The 13,091-nt window shown below is 40.1% G+C and overlaps 1 protein-coding gene across 2 annotated transcripts in view; it reads left to right on the forward strand.

The window, feature by feature from the left end:
- The window catches only part of LOC5578115 (protein artichoke), a 28,493-nt gene extending 17,006 nt beyond the window's left edge, over positions 1 to 11,487 (forward strand). The window contains exons 2-6 of one of the 2 annotated variants that reach the window (XM_021851323.1): positions 6,150 to 6,570; positions 6,635 to 8,879; positions 8,941 to 9,319; positions 9,383 to 9,703; positions 9,794 to 11,487. In XM_021851323.1, coding sequence (XP_021707015.1) covers positions 6,359 to 6,570; positions 6,635 to 8,879; positions 8,941 to 9,319; positions 9,383 to 9,703; positions 9,794 to 11,310 — 4,674 coding nt within the window. In that variant the 5' untranslated portion in view covers positions 6,150 to 6,358 and the 3' untranslated portion in view covers positions 11,311 to 11,487. Of the gene's footprint in view, positions 1 to 6,149; positions 6,571 to 6,634; positions 8,880 to 8,940; positions 9,320 to 9,382 lie in introns of both variants that reach the window. The other variant, XM_001656763.2, reaches the window with a different exon arrangement.
- Positions 11,488 to 13,091: the final 1,604 nt, after the last annotated feature.

Below are 13,091 nucleotides of genomic sequence, written 5' to 3' on the forward strand. Positions count from 1 at the left end.
ATAACTAAAAATGGGTAAATATTTTGACACAAGTTTGTTCAGCCAAATTATAGCCAAGATGTTGAAAGTTCACTGTATGGTATTTGTTTTGTTTCAACTGCTACTATTTTCCAGGAAACTTTGATTATACCACTAAGCTAGAACTTTTGCCCTAACTTACTCTACCAACTTTTACTGCTTATAACTTACTTTTGCTTTTTATTGTCATGTTCTTGAAAAATATATAATTCTAAGAGAATCTCTGGAATAGTTTTTGAGGTTTGATTTAATTAAAAACAACAACCTATGAAAATGCTATACTGAAACTTCGAAAAATCTTACAGAAAACTCAGCTTTAATGGGGTTATAGGATTGCTCAGGACTTTCTGCGAGAATTATAAAGATTTCGCAAGAATCCTGCTCAAAGTTATGTGAAAATCCGGTTAAAGTTTACTGGAGTCCAATTATTTATTGGAATCTTGTTATGCATTCCGTAGATTTAACTCTAGATTGTCTAATTTATTATCAGTTGAAAATTTCGTTCAGGTTATTGTAAGACTGAACAAATGTTTTTTTTTAATTGTGACTAACAAAGCCATAATGTGTAACATTAGGCTGTATCGATTTGGACAAATTTTCGAAATTGAAAAACCGCATAGTAACGAAACGAAACCCTGCAAAATTTAAAAATTCTAAAACATCGTTTAGCTACTCGACAAGCGACTTGAAGTTTAGTATGGGAAAATGATTTATTTAGTATGGGGAAACGGAACCTTTCAAAATTAAATAGAAATTGGTATTTTAAGTACGCCTAGTTGTAAATCAGCATCAATCAGTGAACATTTCTTTAGAACACAGCTTTCTAGTAGCTCTTCAAATAAACGAGTTTTAAAATTTAGTAGCATCGAATATTTCATATGCATGATTTGCCATTTTTTAATCTGGCATCACGGTGCATTTTATATAGGAAAGTTGGTGGCAAAGCCGTCTTCCGCATCACCAGTAGAAGCATTAACCAAAGAATGCTAATGACGCTGCTGTTCGTGTTACCAACATCTAGTTTGCCACGAATTGACGACGTGAGTATCGGGTCTCAAAGTGTCAGATTAATTTTAAAAACCAAAACAACGACATGGTATTGAACAAACGCTGGATGCAGGTGCCAAGTAGTTGTTCAAACTAGTTTCCCCACAATGTTAAATATTCTTGTGATTTTCACTAGATAGAAGAACGCTGTCTTCAGCAAAGTTGTTACCTAGTTATATTAATAGGTGAGCCTATTTTATAGGAATTTAACCGCTAGACGGCGCTAGTGAACATATAAACTATGCACAAACTCTTCAGATATATGCTTGTATCTCAAGATCCTTATCATTTAGAAGGACGATTTCTTCGTCAAGTTTGTTCAGGTTGAAAATTGCTGTCAATTAAACATTTTGGAATCCAAGATGGCGGCCTAAAAAACAAGATGGCAACTTTCGGTCCACGAAAATCATTGTATCTCAACATCCTGATCATTTAGATTTTAGAGGGACATTTTTTTCTACAAGTTTATCGAGGTTGAAAATTGCTTTCAATTGCACATTTTGGAATCCAAGATGGCGGCCTAGAAAACAAGATGGCGACTTCCAGTTCATAAAGATCATATCTCAAGATTCTGATAAGGGACCGTCCATTAATTACGTAAGGACTTATTGGGGGAGGTTCGTGATTTCTTACGCGCCCTACAATATATTTTTGATTTTCATACAAAACTTCTTACCGTGGGGGAGAGGGGGTTGAAAAATCCTGAAAAATGTTTTACGTAATCAATGGACAGCCCCTAAATTAGAAGGATGATATTTTACACAAGTTTGTCTAGGATGAAAATTGCTTTCAAATGAGCATTTTGGAATCCAAGATGGCGGCCTAGAAAACGAGATGGCGACTCGGCGAATTCGGTCCATGAAAATCTTTGAAAATCTATGCATAATGGGTATTTTTAGAACGGGCTCTAGTAGATGTTGAAAATCGATGTGTTACGTTCCTGATTGTCGTAAGCCTAGAAGCAGAAAGGATTCCGTTTTTGGCAAAGTTGTTCAGTAGCTCAAGGGATACCTTTATACAAGTCCTGAGATTCAAAATTCCTCAACTTGTAGGCGTGTTAATAAAACTTTTGTTTTGAGGATATTTCTGGATTGTGAAAACTTATATAACGGTGTTAGTGAGCATGGAACTCACCACTTAGAGAGATGACGTTTTCGGAAAAGTAGTTTAGTATGGTGAGGACTATCATTGTTCCAGTCAGATGATTCAAAATTGTATCACCAGGCGATAACAGTAAGCATAATACTTGTTTTTCAAAACAACTGTCTAAAATAATGATAGCTTATAATCAACTGATTATAGGGGGGTCCGTAGCCTTGAGGTTACGCTTTCGCTTCATAAGCGGAAGGTCATGGGTTCGATTCCCAGCCCCTCCACAAAAAACCCGTCCAGCCACCAGAAGACGACTCACGAAGGACCGTGCTTTGGGGAGCTCATCCATCCTCCGTCAGTATCAGATGGTGACTGAGACAAATTGATCCTCTTCGCAGGCAGCTAGCCTCTCACTAATAGCAGAGCTCTCTCCTACCTGCTCGGTGTGAGAGTAAAAGAGTAGGAGAGAGTGAAACTACATGTAAATATAGATAAGTTAAAAAGAGATCTGTATCAATAAAGGAGCTACAGATCAACTGAGTTCGGCACAGTAGTGGCCACGAGCACGGAGTGCCTATAAAAAAAAAACAACTGATCAACTTGTAGGTTGTATACTTTGTGATAGGTGTATGTTTCACAAAATTATTCCAGTTTCAACAAATATTCTAAAACATAGACATGGTCGGCGAATTTTAGATAGAAAGATTAAAAATAAAGGATGGTTAAGAACGACACTTAAAACAATTTTAAATTTTTAAATACTGATGTTTATTGACTACATAAACTCTAAAATAAATACTGTTCAGGAAGTATGGATACTTAAAAAAAAACAACTGATCAACTTCTAGGTTGTATACTTTGTGATAGGTGTATGTTTCACAAAATTATTCCAGTTTCAACAAATATTCTAAAACATAGACATGGTCGGCGAATTTTAGATAGAAAGATTAAAAATAAAGGATGGTTAAGAACGACACTTAAAACAATTTTAAATTTTTAAATACTGATGTTTATTGACTACATAAACTCTGAAATAAATACTGTTCAGGAAGTATGGATACTTAAAACTCTTTTTTTTTCAGATATAGTCAAGAAAAGCATCCTTCTTTGTGACTGTTTATAAAACACGTGGTTGTTTTTTCGAATTTTCAGAATATCCTTCTACTATAAATGACAACGTGGTTTATGCATTGTTTGTTGAAGGCTTCGATAAAAAAAAATCTGGAGGAATCTTAAAAATAGTCAACATTAAACTGTAGAAATTACAGGTGGAATATTCGGATGGTGAAATCTGCAAATTTCTGGAGGAGTCTCCAAAGGACTTCATAGAAAAGCTCATTGAAAGGATCATGGTGAGCCTTTAAATAACTTCTACTAAGAATTCCCGAAGAACTGCCTTGGAGATTGTTCAAAAAGGATATTTGGAAACTGTCAAGGTTTAAAAAAATGGCGAAACTTCGAAACCATCTCTTTAAGAATTCTTGGAGGGTTTACTCAAGATACCTTAGAGGGATGTCTAGAAAAATTTCAGGTACGAAATTCAAATCACTGAACGATTTTCTGTAAAAAAAAACTTCTGAAAAACATCCGTAGGAGTAGATAGCAAACTGCTATATAGATATCAGATACAGTAGTTTCAAAATATATTCCTCCCGAAATCACTTATGGAATAGTTGATTAATGTCAGAAAAAATCAATCAAAATTTCCGCGATAATTTTCAGAGAAAATCTTGAGGACAATTTTCTGCATTTAGATACATTTATAACCTACAAAATCAACCATTGAAAATTGTACTATTTCAACAATTTAAGACAAAATGAAAATGCCACAGAAATCACAATAAATAATCACTACAAATCTTTTTATTTTTTAATACCCACCCCTATCCGCCACAAAAGAAACTCATTTGAAGAACCCCCTGGTAATGGACGCAACTAGCTCAGCTCAAGGCAGCACAAAAGAAATAATTTTGAAAAATTGATAAGAGCTGACAGTAATATGTAAATTATTAAATACTACTAAAACAAAAAAAAAATTCCAAATTACGGAAAAAGTGTTGGGCGTGAGATCCCAGTGGAACGAATTGTTCCTTTAAAGGGAGCCACATTCAACTTAAATTGAATGAATGAAAGTTGACTTGCTTCTGGTAGAGTTTACAAATAAGTCTATTATATAGCTAATGAAATTAATTAAGAATGTCGATAAGATTATGTTTAAAGTGCTTTTTAAGCTTGATTTTGCAAAACTTGTTGATTAGTTATTTGTTTGAGTTCGTTTGGAAATTGATTGTATTTCATGGGACCTATAATAAAGATTCTTCTCTGACCAAATGTTGTAGAAACTCTGCTAGGAAGCAGATTATTGGGACGCCTAGTAGAGTACCTATAAGAAACCGATGGCATTCAAAAATTATGGTGAAATCCATTTCTATGGAGTGTATCATATACAAAGATTGCAGTTTGTAGTTCAGGATAAAATATTATGAGAATTGTCAGAGTAAAGTTGTAAAGAGGGGAATAAAAACGGTATTTTGAAAATAATTTTAAGGCATCTATTTTGGATGGTCTGGATCTTTTTGAGGTTGGACTTACACGCACAACTCCATGCTATTCTTAGATAGCTAGATATTGGATGAATATGAGCGAAACAAGGACACGGCGACGAGCTAAGAAACTGATAACGCTTCGCAAAATTCCACAAAGTGATGAATTTTTTTTCTCTACATGCCTTATGTGTTCTGACCAACTCAATGTTGCATCCAGGAACAATCCTCGATATTTAAATGCGTTCACTTTTTCTACACAACATGAATTAAGTGAAACTCCATGAGTATTTTCAACGCGTTTCCTAGGGGAAAGAAAAACCATGTATTTTGTTTTTGAAACATTAAGTGAAAGCAAGTTAGCAGCCAAATATTTGGATAAGACCCTTAAGTCATAGTTTATGTCATTCACCACAGTTTGAATATCACCACGTGGATAAAAAAAAGTGCTGTATCATCAGCAAACAGACGCAGTACACCTTTCAGTGGAAATTTGCTAACATCATTAATGTATAATAAAAATATCAAAGGACCAATATTGCTTCCTTAGAGCACGCCTAAAGTAATTGGCTTCAGAGAACTAGAAGTCTCGCCAATTGATACAAATTACCTTCTATCTGATAGATAGGAATGTATTATTTCGTTAGCAATACCTCGAATCCCGTATGTTTCTAATTTTCTCAAAATTATGGAATGGTTCAACGTATGCTTTTCGTAAATCTAGGAAGAGAGCTTTAACTATTTGTTTGAACAGATATTTGTTTAACATCGCCTTTGATGTTATCATCAAGCAACTCAGAAATAGCCGTCCCTGTGTTACTACCCTGCCGAAATCCGTATTGAAGTTTATAAAGCACGTTCTATTTTAAAGTAACTGCTCTAAAATTGCATTGAATATGGAAAGCGTTGAAATAGGTTTGTAGTTGCTCACATCATTCACATCGCCAGATTTAAAAACTGGAACTACTCTGGCGACTTTTAAACAATCAAGATAGACGCCGGTATCTATAATCATATTGAAAATCTGTGAAAGGATTTTGGAAAGACTTACAGAATTATGCTTAAGAAAATCAGCTGTTATATGATCAGGACCACCACCTTTTTTGGATTCTTGATCATTTATGAGCAATATTACTTCATTAGGGGAAGTCGGAGTTAGAAAACTAGTATTGGGAACAATACATAAACATGACACAGGAGCTGTCTTGTACAAACTAAAAGGTCGAGAAAATTGTAACAAATATTGTTCCAGACACCAGATTAAACTTCATTTCATTGCACAATTTTTACCTGACTCGATTTTCTAAAGTTCGTCTAGAAGCAATGAAAAACTGAATTTAACCATGGGAAAGAAAGGAAGTATTTCAAATTGAATTTTGCATAACACACGTTTACTATAAAACAGACAACAAATACTCATTCCATCGTTTCATGCTCAACGCTCAACAGCTTACAGAGAATGGACCCATAAACTCACCAATAAACGTACGAAAATGAATTACCCTTCCCAATTAAACGGATACAACCGTGCTCGCTTTGTTTCGAACGTATAATGAGATATGAAAACATTGAAAGTGAAAGCATCGAACCGACAGAAAATGAACATAGATTTATCAAACGATAATTTCGGATGATACTTCTATGACACTTCACCCAAAATGGACAAAATCACCACATTGTTACCGAAATGCGGCAGACGATCGAACGTGAAGCCGTTGACCGCGCAGATGCTGTTGATAACGATCGCCCTACTCGCTGCCATCGTCGGATGTTGGCCTGGAGTTTCGGGCCAACGGGACACAATCTGTCCCCCACAGGACATCATCCTACCCTGCCGATGTTCTCAGAGGGGTAGCGAAATCCAAATATGGTGAGTTCATTCCGGTATACTCAACATGAAACGATGATCTTTCGTAAAACTCTTTCTTTCACAGGTGTTCGCACAGCGATCTACCACGAGTGCTGACCGGCTTGAAAGCCGTTTCCAAATCGATCAACCGACCGATCGATGAGCTGATACTGGAGAACAACTTTCTTCCCTCGTTGCCTGGACGAACCTTTGCACCATTGAACATCCTCCGGCTGATGTTGCGACACAACGGTCTCGAACGAGTCTCCAACGGGTGGCTCAACGAGCTGGACAAGAGCTTGGTCGAGGTTTTCATCGTCGAACGTAATCTACGCAGTCTTCCGATGGACAGCTTAGCTGGATTGCGGAAATTGGAAGCTGTGACGATTCAGAGTGATAGTTTGAAGCGCCTGCCGGACTTCTCCGGTCTACCGAAGCTGCGGTACATTTCGGTTCAGAGTTCATCGTTGATAGAGATTTCACCGCAGAGTTTTAGGGATCTGAAAAATTTAGAAACGGTCAGCATTGCCGGGAGTCGCACTTTGACTCGATTGGAAGGAGGACTCTTAAATGACCTTCCGAAGCTAAATTTGATTAATTTGTCGGAGAACGGGATCGATTGGGTCCACTTACGGGCATTCGTAGGATTGCCTAGTCTGAAAACATTGCAGCTTAGTGGCAATAAGATCGCCGATGCTGGAATGATCGGACGGGCAGTAAAGGATATTCCCAATTTGACGATACTGAAGTTGGATAGAAACGTGATCCCGAAGTTGAACGAAGCCAGCTTCGTTGATCTCCCAGCGTTGAAAGAGCTGTACCTAAATGACAATACCATAACGGAGATATTCCACGGAGCCTTCCACAGAACGCCCAGCCTGAAGCTGGTTCACTTAGAGAACAACTATTTGCGACGAGTTCACCCGGAATCATTCCTACAGGCTTCGGGAAGTGGAGTTGAAGTCATTCATCTTCAACAGAACGAAATCGCTCGCGTTGAAGAGCTTCGTTCCCTGCTGGATGCGCTTCCAATGCTTCGATTCCTAGATTTGAGCTACAACAAACTAGAATCGATACCGTTTGGAGCGTTACGTGGCCATGGAACGCTTGAGCAACTTTATTTGAACAACAACAAGATTCGGATGATCGAACGAGATGCCTTTATGGCTATGCCGGGCCTTCGCGAGCTTCGTCTGAGCAACAACTCACTTTCGGATGTTCTGCCTATGCCTTTCTGGAATCTGCCAGGTTTAAAAGGCATTGACATCTCGTACAACAACTTTCACCGAGTGGAACCGACTCTTTTAATTGGAGTTCCATCTCTGCGAAGGTTCGACATCAGTGGAAACTCCTTGAGTGTGCTCGATCCGGCTACTTTCGTTAATACCCCTATGCTCGAAACCGTAAACATTTCGTTCAATGAACTGAGTCTGATCCATCCGGCGACTTTCCGAGATTTGAACCATCTCTTCGAAGTAGACGCAGGTAACAATAAACTACAGGAGTTCATTCCGGGATTGCCACTCGCCGTAGAAAGAATCAATCTACAACAAAACCAAATCGCAACGCTTCCTCAACCCCCTTCCAATACTCTGGATCTTCCAGCTCTTCGAATGCTGGACATAAGCGCAAACCATTTGACACGAATTGCCAAAGGTACTTTCCAAGCGACGCCGCAGATGCGAGTCTTGGGGTTGGCGCGGAATCAGCTTCAAAGTGTTGACGAAGGAAGCCTCGCAGGAATGAATCGTCTTGAGGTGCTTAACTTGCAAGATAATCGATTGCTGGCTCTTCACGAGCGATCGTTGAGTTCGTTAGAGAATCTCCGAGAGCTCAACTTGCAAGGAAATCGGATAGAAGTTCTTGTAGATCATCTTTTGGATAACAATGCAAATTTAGAGCGTTTCGATGCATCACGCAATAGCATCGTAGATATTTCACAGAAGGCATTCCGAAACAGTCGGTCGTTGCAGGTGCTGGATTTATCTGCCAACAAGCTGCGGGAGTTACCAGAATCACTTTCCGGGTTGAGTGAACTTCGCGAGATCGATGTCAGTTTCAACGAGTTGACAGATCTGACACCGAACGTTCTCGGATCGTGGCGAAACCTGGAAGAACTGAAGGCGTCGAACAATCGGGTGAACCAATTGCACCAGGGTTCGCTCAGAAATCTACCAATGTTGCAGTACATGGACCTGTCGAGTAACGAGCTGTCGAATCTCGAGCATGGCTCCCTGAGGAACCTTCCCGAGCTACAGGAGCTCGTCTTGGCCGACAATAAGCTGACCGAGTTGAAGGATCGGGTGTTCGAGGATCTGCCGAATTTACAGGTAAGACTTTCCAACACTCTGGTTAAAAAATTACGATTATCTACATTTTGCATTCCAACAGGCTGTCCATCTTCAGCAGAACAACCTACACTACCTGGCACCGCAAACCTTCTATCGATCACCATCCATCGTCTACCTGAACCTATCGGCGAATCAGTTTCGCAGTTTAGACAGCGTAGGACTACGAAGCGTTCGCAACCTAGAAGTACTGGACCTGTCCAGTAATTTTATCCGAAAAATCACGCCGAATCCGCTGCGAGGCCTGGACTGGCTGGTCGAACTTAAGCTGGACAACAACAAAATCTGCGGCATCCAGGGTGAACCGTTCAGCTCGATGCCCAGACTGCGGGTGCTGAGCATTCGCAACAATCATATGGTGCGCGTTCCCGAATCGATCTTCCGAAATTTGCGTTCGAACATTGCCATCCTAGACGTTGATGGTCGGTTATGGAGTTGGTTTAGTTCTTTTGTTTGAGCAATTCATGAATCTTGTTTGGTTTTAGGTAATCCACTGGAATGTAACTGCGAGATGCTTTGGTACCGCGGATGGCTTCAGGAAACGGGAACTCTCTTCCCGGGACCCCGATGTAACAACGGAAAGATGCTGATCGATATGCGACTGTCCAGGAACGAATGCCAAACGGATGCACGAACCGGCGTCGGCCCTGATGAACGGCTACCGCTGACCAACGATCATGGGGATGTCTTCACACGGGCATTGGACTTCGACGATTGTGGATCGGAGAATTACGAGGCTTTACCCCCTGGACCAGCACCCGGAATAGGTCCCGGAAGTATAGCCATCCCCCCGTCCCCGGTGGAAAGTGAGTACTTCTTGGATCACTACATTGACTATCCCAACGCATTAAACGATAGTAGCCTGGTGGGACACATTAATGGATCTACAATTTCAGGAGACCCGCAAGTTCCGCACAACTTTAGCCAAACGTTCGTCGATTTCAACAATAACAAATTCAACAATTTGTACAATCAGCCACCCCCTCCGGTACAGAATAACTCGCCGTTTACATTCTTTGGCGTTCCGATCCCCAGTTTGAACATTGGGAAGATGTTTGGAGGCGCTGGGCGAAGTTCCAACAATCGAGCTGCGGCTGGTACCAGGGGCAAAGGAAGAGTCCAAGTCTATCGTCCAAACGACCCGAACTTGCCACCGATTTTCAAAAATGGCGATCGAATAGACTCATCCATCCAGGTCAAAAATCCTGACGATACCCAGGAGAAGAATTTGGGTGCTTCCAACGACAACAACTTATTCTACCGGCCGTACTTTCAAACGGCTTTCCAGAAACCGGAGATTCAAAAAGGAGGCTTCACTCCGGTGATACCTGGCAGTGAGGGAGGGTTCAAGCCAATAACAGATCCCTCCATAAAGATCATCAAACAAAACATTTCGGGTCCTGGAAAATGGCCCGAAGAGTTCAGCGACCGTGTTCCGTTAGTTTCGGATACGACGCGTTACTTGCAACAGAACAAGTTTGAAGCAACCATCAAACCCTCCCATCACGCTCCGTATTTCGTAGACGGAATAACCCACGTGAGCCCAGGCCAAAAAGTTCCACCTCAAGCATCACCCAAAGATCCAGAAAATACCAAAGAAAGCACGAATCGTTCGGAAATGACGGAACAGCCGATCTCTTCGAACAACGTCCCAAAGAACTCCGAAATGGAAGAAGATGAGGACGATGAAGACGACGAGGAAGATGACACGGAAGAAGAGGAAATCGAACAGGAACCATCTCCACCCTTCAGAGGCATGTCCAAGTACGAAGAATCCGACCTGACGACGCGTCTCTCGATCGAACTGGGAACCGCCACAACTGTTGGACCGTTGACTTTCAACAAGCCTTATACCCTACATAAAACCGAACCCACTATGACTCGGGAACTAACCCGTGCGCCGACCAGTGAATTCTACGACGGAGTTAACCACTCTCCCAGTTCCCTGTCCGCATTGGTTTCACCAGGTTCGCAACAGAACACGGTTCCCACTGGTACCGGAACCGGAACAGGAACAACAGCAGGAAAACGACCACCCGGGAAGTCAACAATCGAAAAGGTTGCCGCGCCGCTATCTTCCACAGTTACCCCGTACGTAGGAAGCTCCCCACGTATTGACGGATATTCTCCTGGAACGCACAACATCCTGTCCAAATACGACAACGGCGGTGACTTTGTAACGCAGAGTATTGCCGATCTGGCGCAACATCATTACCATCCGGACGAAGGAAACGAAATACGGAAACGGGAGGACATGGACTGGTACTATGCCACCTATAATCGAACTCCGATCTACGACGACTTCGACGGCCCGGGATTGAATCCGTACAAGAGTGGCGGTGACAGAAATGGAAGTTTGACCTGGATTATTCTGACTGGTGTAAGTGGTCTCCTGTTGAGGTTCTTAATATAGTTTTACAAACTTTAGTTTCTAGGCTAGTTTGTAGATTTCAGAGCGCAGACGGAAAGATGTTACAATCAAAGAAGTGATATAATTTTAGAAAAACCCTTCATTTGTAAAAAGATTTCATACTACTCGAACCTAACTGTAACTAAAGCATAGTGAATAAAGATAAACGATACTCACTAATCTCGTTTCCAAAATGGATTTTGCCAGATATATCACTCATCACTAGTAACCAGTTCAACACAGAACTCTATTTTAGCTCAACACCCACGGGAATTCTTAGTTTTCGTGAACATCCCATTAGTACGCTCGATTTATGCAAAAAATAAAATGTGGGCTATACAAAGCCAGGTGAGCTACTTTAATCATACAAATCGGTTAAGTATTCTAGGAGATATCTGAAAATTACATTAAGGCCGGGACGTCATCATAATCACCCTATCCATTTCAAGAAGCAAATCCCAAGAACCACTCCATATATCGATGCGAAAATGTATCACTATGATTCTATATATGTAGTGCACAACCCGATAAATTTTCAGCTTCATCGGTTCACTAAAACTCGAGATTTGCTTCCACAAAGTTTTGATGATTATTGTTAGAGTGAGACGAAAGATAGGGAAAATAACACGGTCTGCCGTGTCCCCTTAAGATGTTTTTTAAAGTTTTTAAGATCTCTATTTGGTCAAACACATGAATACTCATAACTCAAAGACGGCTGCACCAAATTGCTTCATTATTTCGCAATATCCTCTCATTAATGTATTCTTCCGAAGAGTGAATATCCGAATACGATAAAAATTCTGTAGCCTAAGATATTTACGTGGGTTTTAGCTACACGTTGGGCCTTCCTTAGCCGAGTGGTTAGAGTCCGCGGCTACAAAACAAAGCCGTGCTGAAGGGGTCTGGGTTCGATTCCCGGTCGGTTCAGGATCTGTTCGTAATGAAAATTTCCTTGACTTTCCTGGGCATAGAGTATCATCATACCTGCCACACGATATACGAATGCGAAAATGGCAAACTTTGGCAAAGAAAACTTTCAGTTAATAACTGTGAAAGTCCTCATTAGAACACTATGCTGAGAAGCAGGCTTTGTCCCAGTGAGGACGTATTTCCAAGAAGAAGAAGAAGCTACGCGTTAGTCCCCCAAGCAATTTAGGAATATCTCAGGATCCAGTTGACCAATGAACAATATTGACACAGATTCTAAAACTAAAAGAGTTTTTTGAGATCTTGTGAAATAATGGTGCAAAAATATGAAGAAACAAAAAAAAAATATCGAGGTTTGAATATTCTTATTGCGGTAAAATATGAAGCTATCTCCCTACCCTCTATCTAGGTAAAAATAATTTGTATGTTTAACTGAATAAGTGAATTAACGTTTCAAACTCTTGCGCAAATCTTTGAGGCCATTCAGAACATTACTACTGGTAAAAGATACCTGAGATTTTTCAACAATTATTGCATAATAGAGCGTAAAACGGTAAGACTGTTAACCTGTCAACTATTACTCAGTAACAAGTTGGCAGCGTCCAATCTTATTTTAATATTTTCAGTGGAAAATAGTTACGTAAAATAGTATTTTTTGCCTCTTCTATGTTGAGAAAGGACAGTATCACACTGAAATAAAAAAAAAAGAACTACATACACTTTTTATATTAAATTTAAGGGAGGGATTATTAGAGTATGTTTAAAACTACAATTTGAACTTTAACACTTCACTTTTTGCAAAAAAATAAAAAAATAAAATCACTAGTAAGGCGAGCAAATACCTTTAAACTCTAATA

The sequence above is a fragment of the Aedes aegypti genome, chromosome 3 (assembly GCF_002204515.2).
Source record: "Aedes aegypti strain LVP_AGWG chromosome 3, AaegL5.0 Primary Assembly, whole genome shotgun sequence".
Taxonomy (NCBI): Eukaryota; Metazoa; Arthropoda; class Insecta; order Diptera; family Culicidae; genus Aedes; species Aedes aegypti.